Consider the following 22,438-nt stretch of genomic DNA (forward strand, 5'->3'; position numbering starts at 1 on the left):
AACAATTGTGGCTCGGTGACATGACATCGTTGTTTGGTAACATGAAGCCCACGAATGGCAGATAACGGTCTCCAAGTATCGGAACATAACCATTTGCAGCCTATGATTGGTTCAGTTGGACCACAGAACCCAGTCCATTCCATATAAACGTAGCCCACATCATTATGGAGCCACAAGCAGCTTGCAAAGTGCCTTGTTGACAACTTGTGTCCATGGCTATCCTCAGTTCTTATCAAATGAAATCGGGACTCATCTGAGCAGGCCACGGTTTTCCAGTTGCCAAGGGTCCAACCGATATAATCATGAGCCCAGGAGAGGCGCTGCAGGCGATGTCGTACTATTAGCAAAGGCACACGCGTCGATCGTCTGCTGCCGTAGCCCATCAACGTCAAATCTCGCCGCACTGTCCTAACGGGCACCTTCGTCGTACATCTCATATTGACTGTCTCATATTGATTATTTCACGCAGAAGTTGTTGGTCTATTAGCACTGACAACTCCACGCAAACGCCGCTGCTCTCGGTCGTTAAGTGAAGGCCGTTGGCCCCTGCGTTGTCCGTAGAGAGAGGTTATGCCCGAAATTTTATATTCTCGGCACGCTCTTCATACTGTGTAGCTCGAAATATTGAATTTCGTAACGATTTATGAAATGGAATTTCCCATGCGCTTTGTTCCAACTACCATTCCGCGTTCGAAGTATGTTAATTACCGTCGTGCGCCCGTAATCACGTCGGAAACCTTTTCTCGTGAATCACACGGGCACAAATGTCAACTCTGCCAATGCACTGCCTTTTTATACCTTCTGTACGCGATACTACCGCCATCTATAGTTGTGCATATCGCTGTCCCATGACTTTTGTCACCTCAGTGTACTTCGAAACACAGAAATATTGGATAACAACAAGAACTGTTAGATACAAAGATTGATAGTATCAGCGTTCATTTTTGTGGCAAAATCCGAGTAGTAATCCGTTCCGAATTTATCAGTTCCTCAGTTTTTCTTCATAAATCCGTTAATGAGTTACTGCAAAGCTGGGCAGGAAACCTATTAATTCCACTTACGCACTTCAAACCACCACTGGAAACTTCAACAACCCCTTCGACACCTACACTCGTCATTTGACTTGAACCGAAATTTCACAGTGAATCAAGGAATCCATATTCATTTCATTTGTGGTAGACTCTGTTACCAGTTCGAACGATCGACATAATTTTGCCATTTATATCTTCTACAAGTGCGGTACTCAGTGAAAGCAAGAATTGCACACATTATTAGTGCCAGACGCGAGGAGATTCTCGGTCAACTGCGTGTAGCCAGAGAATAATAAAGTTTTAAGCGATTTAGGTGTTGTAACAGCCAAATTAATGACGCGCTATCTACAAAGCAATGTTTCTCATTCTATTTCCTGTTTTAATAATTTCTCAGATTATCTTCAAACCAACATTGGGTGGCAAAATGAAACAGTGTGCTTTTCCAGATCTAATTCACCGTTTTGTCACGAAAAGCACTCAACGGAAGCACATTATTCTTAACTACAAAATAATGAAAACATCAAACATTACAGTTATCACACATTTGGTTTTAATGAAATGGTAGATTGTCAGATAAGAAGTACTCATTATCATCGGAAAACACCTGAAGTAAAGTGCTACATCAATTTTCCGGCTTTCGTTAGCAGTAGAAAATGTAATATACACCATATCAAGAAATGTCGTGATATTTAAACACACCGCCTGACAAAAAAATTAAGTAAGTTGTTAATATTGATTCTTTCTGTAAAATAGAAATGCCCGTTTAATATTTGTACTCAGATTTTCAACAGAAATTCTCTTAGTGTGCCTAAGACAGAGAATATGGCATTATTTTTCAAAAAGAAATTTTGTCTCAGCTTACCAGAACGTAATTCCGGGTTATTATAATGAACTTCCAGCATGACATATGGATTGAACCCTGGGCCGCCGATCGGAAGGCCTGCTTCCTAATAAAAAGAAACAGGTAAATGTATAGTATTTAAAGTTTTTTTGAAGGAAAAGAAACAGTTTCACAATCTATTGTGCTTGATGTCGTTATAAACTAGACACGGTGCAAACTACAGGAAAACCTTACGACGAAAATATAATGTGTTATTTACAATTTTATTTGTCTAATAATCAAAATAGTTTATTTTCAATCTCTGTAAAATAAATCAGTTATCAACTGAAATTTACTTCCAGGAAAATATAGTGCTGGCCATTAAAATCGACACCGTAAGGCAATAAACATCAAATTGTCTTTAAATCCACCACATGTCTGCATATCCAAAAGATTAGCATCTCAGCGCGGCCACACAAAATAGAAAAGTAACGCCAACTACATTCTTCATGTAAGGAACGATTACGCGGCGGGTTCCTCATTCAGACATTAGCATGTGAATGTTGTTTGTTTTTTAGAAGATTATGTTATGTCTCATGTAAGAAAGGAAAACGTCTACCAGCCCATGTCGGAATTCTACAGCGGCAGGATCGTTGCCTACTGAGACTGCAGGTTATCGTTTCGCGATGTTCCTGATCGCGTTTTTCGATATCCCACGACTGTCATGCGAACTTGGAGTCTATGACCTCAGGAGGTGATCCTCAACGCCATGCAGGATCGCAACGGCTTCGTTCAACTACCACCTGGGAGGACAGACGTGTCGTTTGCTCAGCTGTGCAGAATCGTACAGCCACAACACGTTCCTCGAGTCATCAAATTAGCTTGTTTGCAGCAAGACGAGTATTTACATGGGCAGTGCGATGACGTCTGGAACAGCACTAACTGTCACCATGGCGGCCAGTGTTGCGGTTTCCCGAGACTAGCGCCCGAGAGGTCAGACACATCGTCCGCTCGGCCGTGCGGGATCGTACAGCCACGTCACATTCCTCGAGTCACCAGATTGGTTTGTTTGCAGCAAAGTGAGTAACCACGTGGACAGTGCAACGACGTCTGGAGCAGTACGAAATGTCACCACAGCGACCAGTGTTGCGGTTTCCTGTGACACGGCTGCAGAGAGAGAGAAGTGCGACAACAGTGGTGCGTCCAACGACGGCAATAGGGACAGGAGTGCCACTGTATCGTCTTTTCAGACTCTGTCCACTACTGCTAATGGCATGCATGTATTTCTTCCCTTGCTTTTTCCTTATGATACCCCTTCGATTCTTACGTCATCTGTTCAGTTAATTTATAACACCCTTTTGTGGCACCACATTTCAAAAGCTCCTAGTTACGACTTTTTCAGTTTTCCCACAATCCACGTTTCATTTACGCAAAAAAAAAATTGCTCCAGACAATGTAATATTAAATGACCGACGATTAAAGATATATGAAATAATTTCTACCATAAGTACGAGGGCTATTCGGAAAGTAATGAACGATAGGTCGCGAAATGGAAACCACAGTGAAAATCAAGACTGTTTTATTTGCAACGGTTAGCTACACTTTCCAGTTACTTTTCTACACAGTCGCCGCTCAGACTTAGACATCTGTCGTATTATTGTACCAACTTTTCAATTCTCTCGTTATAGAAAACAGCCGCAGGTGTTACGGGACACAATGGACACAGGTACGAGGCGGAGAGTTCGCAGATTTCTAGTGGGGCAGAAAGTTCGCAGGGTGGAGAATTCATACATTCCGTGCAGCGACTCGTCGACCGAGAGCATCCCAGACGTGCTCCATGGAGTTTAGGTCTGGAGAACAGGTAGGCCACTCTATTCGCCTGATATCCTCTGTTTCGAGGTACTCCTCCACGATAGCAGCTCGGTGGGGCCGTGCGTTATCATCCATCAGGAGGAAGGTGGGACCCACTGCACCCCTGAAAAGGCGGACATACTGGTGCAAAATGACGTCCCGATACACCTGACCTGTTACAGTTCCTCTGTCAAAGACATGAAGGGGTGTACGTGCACCAGTCATTATCCCACCCCACACCATCAAACCACGACCTCCATACAGGTCCCTTTCAACGGCAGTATCTGGTTCCTGGTTCACGCCAAATGGAAACCTGGCGAGAATCACTGTTCAGACTATACCTGGACCACTGTTCCAATGACCATGTACTGCGTTCTTGACACCAGGCTTTACGGGCTCTTCCGTGACCAGGGGTCAGTGGGATGCACCTTGCAGGTTTTTGGGCGAATAAACCATGCCTGTTCAGTCGCCTGTAGACTGTATGTCTGGAGGCAACTGTTCCAGTGGTTGCGGTAAGGTCCCGAGCAAGGCTACCTGCAGTACTCCGTGGCCGTCTGCGGGCACTGATGGTGAGATATCGGTCTCCTTGTGGTGTTGTACACTGTGGACGTCCCGTGCTGTAGCGCCTGGATACGTTTCCTGTCTGCTGGAATCGTTGTCATACTATTGAGATCACACTTTGTGGCACACGGTGGGCCCGTGCTACAACTTGCTGTGTTTGACCATCCTCCAGTCGCCCTAGTATTCTACCCCTCATAACGTCATCAATATGTGTTCTTTGAGCCATTTTCAACACACAGTCACCATTAGCACGTCTAAAAACGTCTGAACACTTACTCGCTGCAACTTACTCTGACATGCACCAACACACCTCTGTGTATGTGGACTGTTGCCAGCGCCACCGAGCGACGACCGCAGGTCAAATGCACCGCATGGTCATACCCCGAGGTTATTTCAACCCACAAACTGCCCACCAGAGCGTTGTTTCACCATGTATCAGCATTATCCTTAGTTTATGAGTATGAGTGTATTTGTCCCAATGAAGGATGCACTCCGCGGGAAGCAGTATGTGGATGATGGGGAGATTATTGATGCAGCAAGACGTTGGCTTCGACGTCGACCAGTAGACTAGAATCATGCAGGCATACAGGCCCTCCCAGTAAGGTTGGTTCAAAAATGGTTCAAATGGCTCTGAGCACTATGGGACTTAACTTCTGAGGTCATCAGTCCCCTAGAACTTAGAACTACTTAAACCTAACTAACCTAAGGACATCACACATATCCATGCCCGAGGCAGGATTCGAACCTGCGACCGTAGCGGTCGCGCGGTTCCAGACTGTAGCGCCTAGAACCACTCGGCCACACTGGCCGGCCAGTAAGGTTGAGTAAGGCCGTCACACTGAAGAGAGATTATGTTGAAAAATTGGTTTCGTAACCAAAAGAATGGGGAATAATACGGTGTATTGGAATCCTGAATAAAACGAACCTGCTTTCAGAAAAAAAATGTTGCATTACTTACTGAACGTCCCTCGTATATAGGATCTGTGCCTCGTTTACTGAATTCTGGCCGTAAGTAAATACGAAACTGAATTTCCTACCAATTTTTGGACCGTTCTGAAAACAATACCAATGATGTTTAGCGTTGCTCCACCTACTGACGCCAGTAACGAAATAGCGAGCAAAGGAGTGGGCGAAGGCCGGTGGCGCTACAACATTTATAGCACATTCGTGTTCAACTACAGGGTAGGCTATGGGCAGTGTTTCCTGATACAGAAAAAGGATTGTTCTTATTTATTAATTTGCAAAGAGTAAAAAAATAAACTATTACTTGTGAACAGATAAGTCTACTGAACGAACAGGTTAGGAGAAATGAGAGAAGAGTCCTGAATTGCAAACGTGAAAGATCGGCATTCTTTAGGACAGTGCACATGTTCACATAGGTCGTCAAATAAGGAAATCGGAGAATTAGAAGTAGAAAATGTTGTACCATCAGTCTTCTCACTCTACCCGCCAGATTTTGTATCCACTAACATCCACTTATTACCAAATGTAAAGAAAGAGGAAGAGTTCTATGACATTGCAATCTCATAGACCACTAGGGATTGTTCAGCTGCCTAATTGGAAAAGGTTTTCTTCCTCCTTGCACAATAGCTTCTTTCTTAGCTGGGTGTGAGGGCTGTGGCTTCATCGTATCTGTTGAGTGTGGTTGACTAATGAGTGTATAGCGTGGTGGCATGTTTGTGTTGTGTGATGAAGAGAGAAGGGAAAGAGTGAAATCCAGCTTCGGTACACAGTCTATTTCTCTCGCATTGCACGAACGTTATGGCTGGGCTTAACGTGCCTATCCGATGGGAGGACTACCAACGGCAGTTTCACTCACATGCCTTCACTCTATGAGAAATTTGGAATTTTTAATTCCAGAAACTGGCGCAAGATATGTTGATCAGTCTGCCACCACCTCTCCATTTACCGCCCAGTTTCTTGCACCACCAGGATTCAAACCGGCTACCTCCAAGTCGAGCACCAACGTACAGCCATGCGTCAGTGGCTTCGTCTACAGAGTGGAGTAGCCTACGTGGAATTCGTGACTGAGAATCGCTTGGTCTGCTATGGAGCGTTTATAGGAATCATAGATAGATATTTTGCAGGGATCGAATCAACTCACTGTAAATACGTTGGATAAAGTGCAGTAGTCAAAAACCAGACGAAAAAAATTGCATTTTCCCTAAAAAATGTAAAAGTAAAAATGTAATGTCGTATGGAACTGTTGGCTGGGATATCCCACGGGGTGGGTTCAGCCAACTGTCTGGAAAGCTATTCTTCCTCCGTGCACATGGGTCCTTTTCCTTGCGGATATGTGAGAGCTGCTGTTTATATCCATCATTACAGATATGGCTGTGGGCCTCGGAGGTTCCTATCGAATTTCAAATCAAACATCTGTCAGCCGTCTAGTTTCCAAATTGTTATTTTATTGGTCTACCAGTTTCGGCGATATATTACGCCATCTTCAGGCCCCCTGACCGATGTGTAGGAGGGTTCCAACCTCGGTTCAGGTCAAAATAAGGACCAGCATTCAAAGACTGGTATCCGTAGGTTTCTGCTTGATACAGCGATCACTTCAAGCGTCATCTGCCAACTGTTTGATAAACTGGTTTGAATGTTTATCTAACCAGTCGGCAGATGATGCTTGAAGTGATCGCTGTATCAAGCAGAAATCTACAGACACCAGTCTTTGAATGCTGGCCCCTATTTTGACCGAAACCGTGGTTGGAACCTTCCTACTCGTCGGTCAGGGGGCTTGAAGACGGCGTAATATACCGCGGAAATTGTAGCCCAATAAAATAACAGTTTGTAAATTAGACGGGTGAAAGGTTTTTGGTTTGACATTCGATGTGAGAGTTGTATCGTTATGTGTATTTGTAGAGTGTAGGTGAGAGTAATGGATGCGTGCATAGTGTAGTCTCATGTTTGTGTTGTATGATGGTGATGAGAGGAGGGAGTGAGTGAAACCCGGTGCCGGCACATAGCACACTCTTCTCAAATAGCACCAAGAGGGCTGTCGAGCTTAATGTCCCCATCCGACAGACGGAGCACCATCAACAGTGTGGCATGCCTCACCTCATGAGACGCTGCGAAGAGGTTTGAAATTTAATCCACGACATTGGCGCAAAGACTGGTGATCAGGAACTTTATTCCACCACCTCTCCTTCCCTTACTGGTCAAATACTGGCAATGAAAATCTCTTCCACCACCAGGATTCGAACCGGCTTACCTCTGGGCCGAGTGCAAACGCACAAGCGAGCTTTAGCGACCTATGCTACGGAGACAGGTAACGGCAAAAATTTTTCACCGTCAGGTCAAAAACAGTCCACCTTGTCATCAAATGGTATCAGCTGAGTCCAACAGTTATGTTCTCAAACAAGGAAGGGAGGCTATGATTCACTGTATAGTCGACGTTGAGAACGTTAGAGACATAGTACATGCTGGTATTGGACAAGAATAAACAAATAAATATACGTGTCATTTAGAAACGAACCATCCCAGTAATTACCTTAAGCGATTTCGAGAAGTTACATTAGCCCTAAATCTGTACCGTTGGACGGGTATTCAAACCCCGTTTCTTCCGAATGCGTGTCCAATAACGTATTCACTTTACTGTTTTACTCATTTCCGTTTCTCAAACAGAAGGAATCAAGGAAATTAATTATTTCACTCATCAACAGTCTGTTGCTGGAACAAACCTCAATGGATTACTTTGTACCCTACTATGACTGGAACCTCATTGGTCAGTAACAATCGGTGCACTGGCTGAGTTGCGCGTAAGGCCTTTTTTATGTCGCGAAGCTATCATTATCCAATTACCTATGATCATACTACAGTACTGGGGCATTTTGTGTGAAATTATTCCCAAAAGAACTCTACATTAAGCTACAATTTTGTTATAGTAGAGAAATACCGTTAGCATCCTTCTGGTTTCCTCCATTTTCTTTCCTGTCTGGGAGATTTGGTCTCTTTAATGTAACTGGAACATTATAGGAACTGTAATGCATTATTCTACATGAGTTAAGGATAACTTAAGCTCAGATTAAAGAAAGAAAAACAATTCATATCACCAGTTCAAAGCACTAGTTTATTATGGCTTGTATTAGCAATTTAACTCTTTTTTACCAGTGGTTCTCTACGAAAAAACATTTTTTTAAGTCGAGTACCTTTCTTATCAGTGGTATGACAACGAAACCGTGACGTTTACTGGTAGCTTCAGCCACCAACTTCAGTACTCGATATGTAATACCACACATTTTCCGTATTCCATGACTTTGAGATAACCGTTGTAGCTCATACTTCTCATGTGTTCCGCTGCCTGTAATTTGTTTCTTGTTTGATGACTATACATTTCCGAGAACCTCATTGTTCATGGTATGAGCTGACTAGTCTTTTACTATTACTTTTTGCGTGCTGCGAGCTTATACTTCATGTCAGTTTTAGTCTGGAACAAGAGAGTCATAGTGGTTTCAGCGTTTAAGGACTTGTACTTAAGGGTCCAATAATCTCCTTTTCTCAGCCACGGAATCATGGAATCTGGGAGCTGTTGACCGGACCAGAGACGTGCCATATATGAGCCACTGGATGACGTATCAATTTGTCAGAAGTCACTAACCTCCGACAGTCACAATGAAAGTGAAATAGTGACAGTGTGGCATTTCTTTAATGTGTCTGTAGTCTATGCCAGTATAGTGTTCAGCGAAATTAACACAAAAGATAGGATGAGTTTGATGTAGTTTATAGTTGATGTCATTGCAGAACGTATAGGGGCATCACTATGTCAGGAACAAATCAAATACTACGCATCATATGTTACAAAATATACGTTCCACAAGATAAGGGAGTAAATACAGATGCAGATACCCCCTATCACACGGAATGGACGAGCCAGACATGTGGTGGAGGGAATGTTGTACCGGGTACTACAAAAAGTGAACAGTCCCTGGTGTACCAGTGGTTTAGCTCTGAAACCACGTGTAATATAAATGGTGTAAAACAATTTTTTTCAAGATGTGTATTCGCAATTGTGAATAAGGACAACCATCAGCTGTGTAACGGAATGTCGAGAGTGAATATTTCTATCGGACCGGGACTCGAAGACTGGATTTCCCGATTATCACGAGCCGTCTCATTTCCATTAGGCTTCCTGAGCGCACTCCAGGGTCAGACCCAAAGTTCCATATGTCGTCAGCCATGTGTACATCCATTACGTATATTCCTGTACAGGAGAGAGATTTTAATTGAAAGTCACTTTCCTGGAGTCGGCGGATACATACGATTTTACGGTGCCTGTGTTGTTCTGAAGCACGATGCAATGTTCAGAAGTACGATGCAAGAAGATGACATCGTACTTTTGAACAGCACAGGCAATGCTATGTTGCACTTTCTTCAGAAAATAATTGTACATATGTTAATTTGACATGTTCTTGATTATACCTATGCTACGAAAACAATAATCCTAACAAAGATTTTATTGCTGATAAGCAGAGGTTTAATATGTATAACGTAAGGAGGGGTATTTGGAAGACATACCTCTGGGTAGGTGAAGGGTAGGGCTCCCATAGCCCAGGCGGCGAGAACCTTTTTGCAGACGGCGGTGGACTTCGGACGTTTCTCGTCCGTGCAGGAACCTTGATACTCAGGGATTTGCTCCTCCGGTGGTGCCTCGCAGTGGAACACCTCCATGTGATGCACTAGCGGCTCGTTGCCTTCTTGAATGACTGCCTCATACTGCAATCATATTAACTTGAAAGTAACAGTACCACATTACTCAACTTCGAAGATTGGAGTCGTATATTCAATTGTCGACAGAACGGTGAAAGTGTTTCTGTTTATGGTACGACTCTTGAGTAAACTGAATTTTTTTATGAATTACATAGTTTTGTATAAAATACGTGCATGTATTTTACAGAAGAATTTATCACTGTAATACACAAATTATTGGTTTTCCGACTTTTATGACAATTTCCGTTTGTCGTTATCCATCAAACAACTAAAGTTACGTTTATAAAATACTGATACGTTATTTTCCTCTGGGACTAATTAAGGGGCAGAGCCAGGCAAGGGACTGAGTTGAACTTATCACTGACTCACGGAATTCGCATGTGATGTGATGTATTTTTGTCTAGTGTAGTCCCTGAGTACATGTTTACTCAACGTGGTAACCCGCACCATAAGCACAGTAAATGGGTAGGAAACAGCACTCTACCCGGAGACTTTAACAACTTTACGGCATAGGGAAAAACCAAAAATTAACATTATGTGTCCCAAATAAATAACTTTTTCCTCTTCCGCTTTGAATTAAAACCTCAGCCTTCCTGCACTCTCTTACTGAATAAGGATACATGAGGTATCTGGCAAACTTACCTCTCGGCCCGTTCGATACCTTTCGGAGTAAGCAGAAAACCATGCCAGCGTAGATTTAGTAATATCGGAAATTCTCTCATTTATCTTCCCTACTCATCCATAAGAAAAGAAAAAAATATATACAATACATTTAACATACAATGGCCGCTAAAACAATTAACAAAGTTCTTGAAAGTCCTATTAATGCAATGAAACATCATCCCGATAGATAACTTAAAATTATGGCAATACTAGAGTACTACATTGCTCAGCTGTGTTCACAAATCGACTGTTGAAAAAATGTGTGTGAAATTTTATGGGACTTGACTGCTAAGATCATCAGTCCCTAAGCTTACACACTACTTAACCTAAATTATCCTAAGGACAAACACACACACACCCATGCATATCGACTGTGCTACCCTCTCTTTGTCAGCTGTATTATATAGAGGGCATAGAAATTGTTAATATTGTTAGATGTCAAAGCTTTACGATATTATACTCTAGAAATAAAATTGTATAGATGAAATATCTTAATTGATTTAGCTGTTTGAGAAGCGGTGTTACCAAGTTATGATGCAGTAAACGAGCTAAGAAAATCTCATTAGTCGAAGGATAAATCTCTTTTTTACAGGATTACAGTTTTGGTTTTATGTCAAAGAGAACATCCTATACATTCAAATACGGAGGGAAGCAGCTTATGTAGCCGAAACTTTGGTTGTGGCAGAGCTATATGCAAAGGGAAAATATTCAACGTGTTGCGCTCTGAGAAACGAATGATCTGCAAATCTGGAAAATAGTTCATAAACACGTAATTAAAAGCAGCACTTACAGAAAAGCCTGTGAATGGATGCAATGACAGACACAATACTTCTTACACCGTTGCGACAGTAATTCGAGGGACCAACAACAGGTGAACTCGTGGACAAGAGTACTACAGATAAATTGAGTGAGACGTAGAGTAACAAATATTCTTCTCATACAAGGATTCTCTGAGTTCCTACTGTGCGTTTAATTATTGTGCGTCGGGCCAGATAAAACAGAAATATGCAAAAATTCCATTGACTGGAAAGAAAAGCGTCCATGGACAATCGTTCAAGTATCGTCGGAGAACTGCTTGCTTCAGGTTTGTGTTTAAAAATATGCTTTTAGTGAGTGAATGTGTGTATGTATGTGTGTGTGTGTGTGTGTGTGTGTGTGTGTGTGTGTGTGCAGGCACAATTTTTCAACATTTACATAGATCGAGCACTTAAGGGACATAACAAAGTTTGAAGAAGAAGAAGAAACAAGTTTCATTGTTGCATACAAAGTCATCAAAATTTTGGACTTATCTGGTTTAGAAACGCCATTGGAAACGTAAATAGCAGTGATATGTTCCGGATTCAAACCATGGCTCTCCCGATTTGCAAGCCAGCATTAATCAGCTGCGTGAGTTAGATATTGACTCGCTTAGATGACTGATGTCGAAACAAACCAGAAATGGTAGCTGTTTCTCTAACAAAGATGGGAAACATCCTCTTATAGATTACTGGGTGTTCATCTGAAACCTATGACATTAACGAGGAAGGACTGTTGGCAAAACTAGGATCTGAGAAGCAAATCTGTAAAAAGTAGTTGGTGATTATGGAATTTTAATCGACTTAATAAACAGCCTTAAGTGACTCAAAATTTGCCATGACGTACGATATCACAAGAAATTACTGTACTCTGTAAACTCATCATGCCTGTTAGGATAAACTGACTAGAAATCTCCTAGCTAAATATCTCAATGATTTGAAAATACGGAAAACGGTGGAGTCAGTTGTTAAGACCCTGTCGACATCTACATCATTACAGTCAGCTGTTCGATAAAAATGGGAAAAGGAATAGGTCTTGGTCATCTTACAAAGAATCGTTCCAGAATTGGACTGAAATTATTTTGGGAAACCACGGGACAGCAAATGAAGATGACCCAAAGACGACTTTAACCCTACTCCTCGTAAAAACGTGTCCAGTGTTTGAAGCACTGTTCCGCCGTACTCGGTAATCAGTGAAAAGACATTCCTTGATGAATATCAACTAGGTGTCAGAAGATAGTAAAGTCGTGAAACAATGCTTAACACGAGGTAACGAAACTTTCACGTGTTACTGGATATCCATACGCTGTAGCACGAAGTTTGAGCCGCTCATATTGGAGGAGATAGTATTTTAAAAATAACATCATTTAACACCATAAGTTGCTGCTGAAACTATTTTTAATAAGCGCCCGGTTTCCGTCAAATGACATTGTTGAGCGCAGCCTGCATTAAACTAGAGTTAATGACGTTGGACGTAGTTTGAAACATTTTATAGACTTTAACGAGAAGACTGACGCCAGACATCTCTAAAATTTGTCACCCTACGTCAGCTGATAGATTATATTGTCATTTACGTATTCTATAATTTAGAAATATGTTTACACCCTATACAGTTTCTAGCCGTCATTTCAACGTTGAGCTCCTTGCTTGACGTCATTGTATTCCAATATACCTCTTGCTTTTAATCCAGATTGTGTTCAAAAATGGTCTTTGATCGAAACAAGCCGCTTATTAAAATCAATGAACAGTAGCTTATGGTTTACATGATGTCGTTTTTAAAGTTTACCAGAGCTTTAGAGCACAACAAACAGAAAATATTTAAAGTAAATACACCGACGGAAAAAATGCGACACTAAAAATAAGTAATGTAGAGTAATGAAATTTCGGGAATACATTCGTCTAGGCAACATAACACTGCAGGACCACAGGTTAATGTAAACGCGAGATAAGCCATTGCAAAACGTGAAATGATGGTACATTAATAACCAGTGTAACCGCCAGAGTGTTGAATGCAAGCAGCCGGCACGGTGGCCGAGCGGTTCTAGGCGCTTCAGTCGGGAACCGTGCGACTGCTACGGTCGCAGGTTCGAAACCTCTCTCGGGCATGGATGTGTGTGATGTCCTTAGGTTAGTTAGGTTTAAGTAGTTCTACGTTCTAGGGGACTGATGACCTCAGATGTTAAGTCCCATAGTGCTCAGAGCCATTTGAACCATTTGAATGCAAGCATGGTAACGTGCATGCATTGTGTTGTACAGGTTCCTAATGTCAGTTCGTGGGACGGAGTTCGAATGCCGTTGCACATGATCGGTCAATACAGGGACGGCTAATGCTGGTTGTAGATGACGCTGGAGTTTTCCGATGATGTCCCATATGTGCTCGACTGGAGGCGGATCTGGTCATCGAGCAGGCCAAGGCAACATGTCGACACTCTGTAGAGTATATCTGAATACAACAACAGAATGTGGGCGAGCGTTATCTTGTTGGAAAACTACACCGGAAATGCTATTCATGACTGGCAGCACATGAGGTCGAATCACCAGACTGACGTAAAAATTTGTAATCAGGGTGTCTGGGATAACCAGTAGGGTGCTCCTGCTGTCATAAGAAATCGCAACTCAGACCATAGCTCCAGGTGTAGGTCCATTGTGTCTAGTACGCGGACAGGTTGGTTGCAGGGCCCCAAGTAGCCTCCTTCTAACCAACAAACGGCCATCACTGGCAACGAGGCAGAAACAGCTTTCATCAGAAAACAGTAGACTTGCACTCTGCCTTCAGTGAGTTCTCGCTTGACACCACTGAAGCCGCAAATGGCGGTGCTTTGGGATCAGCGAAATGCACGCTACGGGGCGTATGGCTCGGAGTTGACTTTAAAGTAACCGATCTGTAACAGTTATTTGTGTCACTGTGGTGCCGACTGCTGTTCAAAGTGCCGCTGCAGATGCAGTACCATGCGCCAGATCTATACGCTCAACACAATGGTCTTCCCTCTCTGTAGTGCTACATGTTACTCCAGAGCCCGGTCTTCTTGCAACCGTACATTCTCGTGACCACCGCTGCGAGTAATCGTATACAGTGGCTACATTCCTGTCAAGTCTTTGTTCAATGTCACACAAGGAACATCTAGCTTTTCGTAGTCCTATTACACGACCTCGTCGAAGCTCAGTGAGGTGTTGATAATGGTGTCTTTGTAGCCTTAAAGCCATTCTTGACTGACATCAGCTCACCATGCACAATCTCAAAGGTACTTAACACTTACGACAGTTACAGCGTGTATTTAAAGCAACCCTGGTTTGCATTCTTATCGGTGTTAGTGCCACGCTGATGTGACTGGCGAGGAACTTGTCTAGACATCATCTTTCAGATGGAGAAACACGCCTACCAAATTTCGTTTATGTCGTACAACTCCATTTTGGTGCTGCGGTGTTTTTCTGTCAGTGTATTATAGTCTCAGGCTATAGTTATCATGTTAGTGGTAGTGAACTGAACGTTACAGACACTACACAATATGTAACGCAGGGACCAATGCAACATTAATCCTGTTCATATGCCGGTTACGTCTACAAATACACGGTAGTGATATGAAGTATTGATTGAAATCATGCCAGTCGGAGAATGCATTTCAAAAGAATGGTGATTCTCTAGTTAGATCACAAACACATCAGTGCATTTAGAATGGCGACCACAGACTGAGATAAAGCATTTTAAAAGTTGTCGCACTTCCATAGAGATTGTGGAGTTTGCTCTGCATCATAAAACAACAAAACGAAAGGCGGCAGTTAAACACAATAAGAGCTTTGTACCAAGTACATCATAATGTAAGTTGAAGTAATAGCTCAAGTGTTAGAATATAAGTAGGAAAAGTGAAATAATTATTACGAGAAAGAAATATCAGGTACATTATCAGTGATCGTTGGCTGCTCTTTAATCCTGTTTGTAATGTCTTAAATATATTCACTGCTGACTGTGAGAACAAGGGCTATGAAAGGAAATCAGATGGCGATAGGTCAATATATGTATTGGGATATAGCCCGAACGCTAGTTGAAAGATGTGAAATGTCTTATCGGACGTAACTGAGTATAATCGTTAGCGTGTCTTTCAGAGACAGTAAGAAATGCCTCAGTTCTGAAACAGAGATGATATGTGGAGCGTGACACGCAGGACACGAGAGGACGAGCGGCGAGTGTGATGAGCCGTCCGGATGCGAGCACTCTAGCACTCTGGCAGTTAGGGCGCGCTAATGGAAGCTGAATGGGCGCTGCAATATACGCCTAATAGACACACCAATTCTATGGACCTACTTCACCGGCTGTAACCTAGACGTATGCTGCAAGCCCCCACTGCGCTATGTTTGCTCCCCTGTTTCTTGTATTATTATTTCCCACAAGGGCAGTATCCCTAAATCAAACAGGTTATTTGTCATCACATCTACTACATCTACATCTAGACTCCAGAAGCCACCTTACGGTGTGTGGCGAAGGGTACTTTATGTACAGTTGTCACTTATCCTTCCTGCCGGCCGCGGTGGCCGTGCGGTTCTGGCGCTGCAGTCCGGAACCGCGAGGCTGCTACGGTCGCAGGTTCGAATCCTGCCTCGGGCATGGGTGTGTATGCTGTCCTTAGGTTAGTTAGGTTTAAGTAGTTCTAAGTTCTAGGGGACTTATGACCTAAGATGTTGAGTCCCATAGTGCTTAGAGCCATTTGAACTTATCCTTCCCTGTTCTCGCGGGAAAACTAGCTGTTGGTAAACCTTCTTATGACCTCGATTCTCCGTAATTTTACTCTCATGAAAGAAGGAAGATTAAAGTTTAACGTCCTGTCAACAGCGAGGTCATTAGAGACGGTTTTTATTTTCATGACCTTTTCGCGAGATATGTGAACGTGATAGCAGTATGTGGATAACTCCCCTAGGGAAGTGTGCTTTCGGAATTTTAATAGTAAACCACACTTAGATGCTCCACGCCTCTCTTGTATCGTCTGCCATTCGAGGTGGACGAGCTTCTTCGTGAAACTTTCGCACTTAGTAAACGAAGCCATGACTTACGTGATGCTCTTCTCTGGATTTTATAGTGTAAGTGAAAGTATTTTATTCGTCCAAGCATCATTTTACAATGATACAGAATTTATCAACTTAACACAAGATAAAGATAAGTCATGTAGGGTGGTCAGAAACAGTCTGAAAAGCTTGTAAGGGTGTTTCAGGGTAGGTCGTGTTGAGAAATAATTGTTAAGAAAAAAATTAGATATGTTGCTCCGTTTCCTAGTTAATCAGCATTAAAGTTAACCAACCAGGCCGTTGCGCGAGAAAATTCAAGCTGCCCGCCAGAGAGGGTGCTACCAATCGTGTTCTTTGGTTGGTTTCCTAAAACAGAACAAGAGAACGATACAAAAATTGGACATGGGACGGTGGAAAGAATCGAACCCGAGCCAAAAGCTGAGCAGTCTCGTGCGTTATCATCTACGCTATGAGAACAACTGACACTATTTGTGTCTGGCGGGCCGTTCGAATTTGCGCGCGCAGCAGCCTGATTGGCTAACTTCAGTGCTAATTAATTCAGAAACAGCGCAACGCACAGAATTTTTTTCTTAACAATTATTTCTCAGCACACACTACCCTGTAACACTCTTACAAGCTTTCCAGAGTGTTTCTGACCATCCTGTACACAGGAGGGGGCAGGACACGTTGTCAGCCGCGCCATTGTGGAAGGAACCATGCCTAAAGTGATTTACGAAAACCACAGAAAACCTAAACCAAGATGGCCAGCCAGAGCATGAGCCTCGATACACACGAATATGAGGGCAGTCTCTTAACAAATGCACCTCCTTATTTGGTTAGACCTAGCATACAAAAAAATGGTTCAAATGGCTCTGAGCACTATGGGACTTAACAGCTGTGGTCATCAGTCCCCTAGAACTTAGAACTACTTAAACCTAACTAACCTAAGGACATCACACACATCCATGCCCGAGGCAGGATTCGAACCTGCGACCGTAGCAGTCGCGCGGTTCCGGACTGCGCGCCTAGAACCGCGAGACCACCGCGGCCGGCCCTAGCATACAGTTATATTATGTTTGCACATTTTTGGAACAAGTTTTCTTGATAATGCAAAACATCAGACATTGTACATTTAGTCTCTTAACGCGTTTCACTGCCCAAAGCGACATACAACTGTAGATACCTTTACGTTCTTGACTACGCCGCCACGCCTCTGTCATATCTTCAGGTTTTTCCCTTCTGCCTGTCTGAAAAAAACTGAGTCAGCATCCTCTCATGCTGGTTTAGACTTTGAACTCATAAAAAAATGAGACACTGGTATTACGCACAAGCGATAAATTTTTTTATTATGAATCCCTATTCTGAGTTCTGTAACTAATCCTTACTTTGGAGTATGCACTATTTATGATGTACGATTTGACCGCCTTCTTAAATAAAAGTATTTTAAACATCTCTTTCGACTACTTGGGCAAATTGTTATACAGTTTTAATTCCCGATAGAAAATGCTTTTCACAGACTCGTTTGTTTTTTTCCTTGGTAAACATAAACCTAAATCAACTTTTGTTCCGTGATTGAATATAGGACTATTTGTGACATATTTACTAATGTTTTTCCTGGTGTGCACAACGGATTTATAGGTGAATCTGTTTCTTTTATCAATCTCATTTGGTAAGGGTTCCAGGCTGATGAGCATTATTGGTCGCACGAGAATTTTGTAAATTTCCTCCTTCGTGGGTGGGCTAAATTTCATCTACATCTACGTCTACGTGATTACTCTGTTATTCACAATAAAGTGCCTGGCAGAGGGTTCAATGAACCACCTTCAAGCAGTCTCTCTACCGTTGCACTCTCGAACGGCACGCGGGAAAAACGAGCACTTAAATTTTTCTGTGCGAGCCCTGATTTCTCTTATTTTATCGTAATGATCATTTCTCCCTATGTAGGTGGGTGCCAACATAATGTTTTCGCAATCGGAGGAGAAAACTGTTGATTGAAATTTCATGAGAAGATCCAGTCGCAAGAAAAAACGCCTTTGGTTCAAAAATGGCTCTGAGCACTATGGGACTTAACTTCTAAGGTCATCAGTCCCCTAGAACTTAGAAGTACTTAAATATAACTAACCTAAGGACATCATACACATCCATGCCCGAGGCAGGATTCGAACCTGCGATCGTAGCGGTCGCGCGGTTCCAGGCTGTAGCGCCTAGAACCGCTCGGTCACCCCGGCCGGCTAACGCCTATGGTTTAATGATTGCCACTCCAATTCACGTATCATGTCTGTGATACTATCTTCCCTATTTTGCGATAATAGACTTTCTTTGTACTTTTTCGATGCCATCCGTCAGTCCCACCTGATGCGTATCCCACACCGCACAGCAATACTCCAGAATAGGGCGGACAAGCGTGGTGTAAGCAGTCTCTTTAGTAGACCTGTTGCACCTTCTAAATGTTCTGCCAATGAATCGCAGTCTTTGGTTTGCTCTACCCACAATATTATCTATGTGATCGTTCCAATTTAGGTTATTTGTAATTGTAATCCCTAAGTATTTAGCTGAATTTACAGCCTTCAGATTTGTGTGACTTATCGCGTAATCGAAATTTAGCTGATTTCTTTTAGTACTCATGTGAATAACTTCGCACTTTTCTTTATTCAGGGTCAACTGCCACTTTTCGCACTTCCTGAAGATTCCTCCGGAGAATCTCAATCTGGTATCTACCTTTATTACGATAAGCTTCATGTCGTTTCACTTCAAATCGCTTCTTACGCGCACTCCAATATACAATGGTGTGGAAAACTTAAGGCCGGCCGCGGTGGTCTCGCGGTTGAGGCGCTCCGTCCGGAACCGCGCGACTGCTACAGTCGCAGGTTCGAATCCTGCCTCGGGCATGGATGTGTGTGCTGTCCTTAGGTTAGTTAGGTTTAAGTAGTTCTAAGTTCTAGGGGACTGATGACCACAGAAGTTAAGTCCCATAGTGCTCAGAGCCATTTGAACCATTTTTTTGAAAACTTAAGCACGAAATTTACTTTCGCATGATGTGTCAATGCCAAGCAACACTGCTCGATGAAAATCGGACCATACATAGAAAGAACTGCTACAGTATAGGATACAAGGTAACCGAAAGAAATACACAGTGAGACGAATAGCAGTGACACTTTCCTTGAAAGACAATAATTACACTAGATTCACCTCGATTCGTGATGGATATTACAAAAGGCGGGACATGGTTCTCAGTAGACTGTGTGATCACTACGGACTGCAGTGCATGCTCTGTAACGTGCTCCCATGCAGATCACAGGGGCCGGCCAGGGTGGCCGAGCGGTCCTAGGCGCTACAGTCTGGAACTGCGCGACCGCTACGGTCGCAGGTTCGAATCCTGCCTCGGGCATGGATGTGTGTGATGTCCTTAGGTTAGTTAGGTTTAAGTAGTTCTAAGTTCTAGGGGACTGATGACCTCAGAACTTGAGTCCCATAGTGCTCAGAGCCATTTGAATTTAGATCACAGGGTTGATAAGGGGCTTTTGGGGTAGGGCGTTCCATTCCTCCGCCGCGGTTGACAACTGCTGGATGGTCGTTGGGGCATCTGGACGTGCTACAGTATCTCTCCACAACGCATCCCACATGTGCTCCATCTCATTTAAGTGAGGGAAACGGATAGGTCAGTCATTTCGCCGAATATACTCTTGTTCCAAGAGCGGCTCCATCTGCCCAGTTCGATGCACTCGCGCACTTTCATCCATAAAGATGAAATAAGAGCTGAATGCACCCCTGAAATGACGAACATGGGTAATGAGTGTAATGTCACAACAATGTTGACCGGTGAGGGTACCGTGTTGAAAGGTTTGGAGAATAGCACTAAAAACTAAACTCCTCCCATACAGGCCGGTACCGACCGGCCGCCGTGTCATCCTCAGCCCATAGGCGTCACTGGATGCGGATATGGAGGGGCATGTGGATAGCACACCGCTCTCCCACCCGTATGTCAGTTTTCGAGACCGGAGCCGCTACTTCTCAGTCAAGTAGCTCCTCAGTTTGCCACACAAGGGCTGAGTGCACCCCGCTTGCCAACAGTGCTCGGCAGACCGGATGGTCACCCATTCAGCCCGACAACGCTTAACTTCGGTGATCTGACGGGAACCGTTGTTACCACTGCGGCAAGGCCGTTGGTTTTGGAGAATAGCACAGCCATGCAAAATTATGCCTCCCTACTCCCGCACCAGCAAATCGATCATGTTCGACAGCATTGATCGTACCCTAATATGACGCGAGGTGGAATACGTAATGCGCCAAGGAACATTAAACGAATGTGGTTGATCCTATCAACTGCTCCTCAATCGTTTAATCAAACAGTAATGAGTCTTTCCGAATATCTGAGAGCAAAATGTTACATTTTAGCCGGCCGGAGTGGCCGAGCAGTTCTAGGCGCTACAGTCTGGAACCGCGCGACCGCTACGGTCGCAGGTTCGAATCCTGCCTCGGGCATGGATGTGTGTGATGTCTTTAGGATAGTTAGGTTTAAGTAGTTCTAAGTGCTAGGGGACTGATGACCTCAGAAGTTAAGTCCCATAGTGCTCAGAGCCATTTTGTTACATTTTATATGATGAGGATCAACCGTCAATCCTCATATGAAGCGTCAACCCTTTCCAGCTCTTCCTGAATTTCACTATATTTTTCGATCGTTGTGAATTTTAATGCAGAGTGTACCGCAAGTAACAGTGAAAATTGACACGGATGAAGTTTACGATAATTCACGAAAAACGTTCCAGTGAACACATGGGTTCGCAAACAAACCGTTTGTGAGATAATTGTGTCTAATTGGAGTCACGACTGATTTCAGTATCTAATCTTTTCCTAGTTAGTACAGATGTATTTTTTGACATATACATTTTTGGATTAAGACCCAGTGTACACGTTTCAGAGACATTAATGAGACCATCACCTATGTTCAAAACGAACGGTCAATAACCATTCACACAGAGTAGCACTGGCAGTGAAGGATATATAAAGCATTTCATTTCAGGTGAGGGGGGGAGGGGGGGGGACAGTGCAATCGTTTTCGCGCAATACGGAAACCGAGCGATTTATCCGACGTCCAAAAGGGCACGATTGTTGGCTTTCGGACCAAGGGTGGAAACATTTTCGAAAAGGCTAAGTTTGTAAACTGTCAGCGGGTCGGTGTGACAAAAGTATACTGTGTATGGCTAAATGGAGCTATTCAAAACTGGCACAGAGGGAATTGTGGTTCACCACGGGTCATAGAGGTGTACCGAGAGGTTGTAACAATGGAAAATTGTACTGAAATGCAGGAGGATCTGCAGTGAATTGACGCATGGTGCAGGGAATGGCAATTGAATCTCAATGTAGACAAGTGTAATGTGCTGCGAATATACAGAAAGATAGATCCTTTATCATTTAGCTACAAAATAGCAGGTCAGCAACTGGAAGCAGTTAATACCATAAATTATCTGGGAGTACGCATTAGGAGTGATTTAAAATGGAATGATCATATAATGTTGATCGTCGGTAAAGCAGATGCCAGACTGAGATTCACTGGAAGAATCCTAAGGAAATGCAATCCGAAAATAAAGGAAGTAGGTTACAGTACGCTTGTTCGCCCACTGCTTGAATACTGCTCAGCAGTGTGGGATCCGTACCAGATAGGGTTGATACAAGACATAGAGAAGATTCAACGGAGAGCAGCGCGCTTCGTTACAGGATCATTTAGTAATCGCGAAAGCGTTACGGAGATGATAGATAAACTCCAGTGGAAGACTCTGCAGGAGAGACGCTCAGTAGCTCGGTACGGGCTTTTATTGAAGTTTCGAGAACATACCTTCACCGAAGAGTCAAGCAGTATATTGCTCCCTCCTACGTATATCTCGCGAAGAGACCATGAGGATAAAATCAGAGAGATTAGAGCCCACACAGAGGCATACCGACAATCCTTCTTTCCACGAACAATACGAGACTGGAATAGAAGGGAGAACCGATAGAGGTACTGAAGGTACCCTCCGCCA

At 43.3% G+C, this 22,438-nt stretch overlaps 1 protein-coding gene across 1 annotated transcript in view; it reads right to left on the reverse strand.

The window, feature by feature from the left end:
- LOC126184029 (dopamine beta-hydroxylase) overlaps nucleotides 1-22,438 on the reverse strand; it is a 144,465-nt gene that overhangs the window by 15,881 nt on the left and 106,146 nt on the right. The window contains exons 4-5 of the mRNA XM_049926386.1: nucleotides 9,778-9,975; nucleotides 1,894-1,978 (exon numbers count right to left, since the gene is read on the reverse strand). Coding sequence (XP_049782343.1) covers nucleotides 1,894-1,978; nucleotides 9,778-9,975 — 283 coding nt within the window. The remainder of the gene's footprint in view (nucleotides 1-1,893; nucleotides 1,979-9,777; nucleotides 9,976-22,438) is intronic.

This window comes from Schistocerca cancellata, chromosome 4 (assembly GCF_023864275.1).
Source record: "Schistocerca cancellata isolate TAMUIC-IGC-003103 chromosome 4, iqSchCanc2.1, whole genome shotgun sequence".
NCBI classification, from domain to species: Eukaryota; Metazoa; Arthropoda; class Insecta; order Orthoptera; family Acrididae; genus Schistocerca; species Schistocerca cancellata.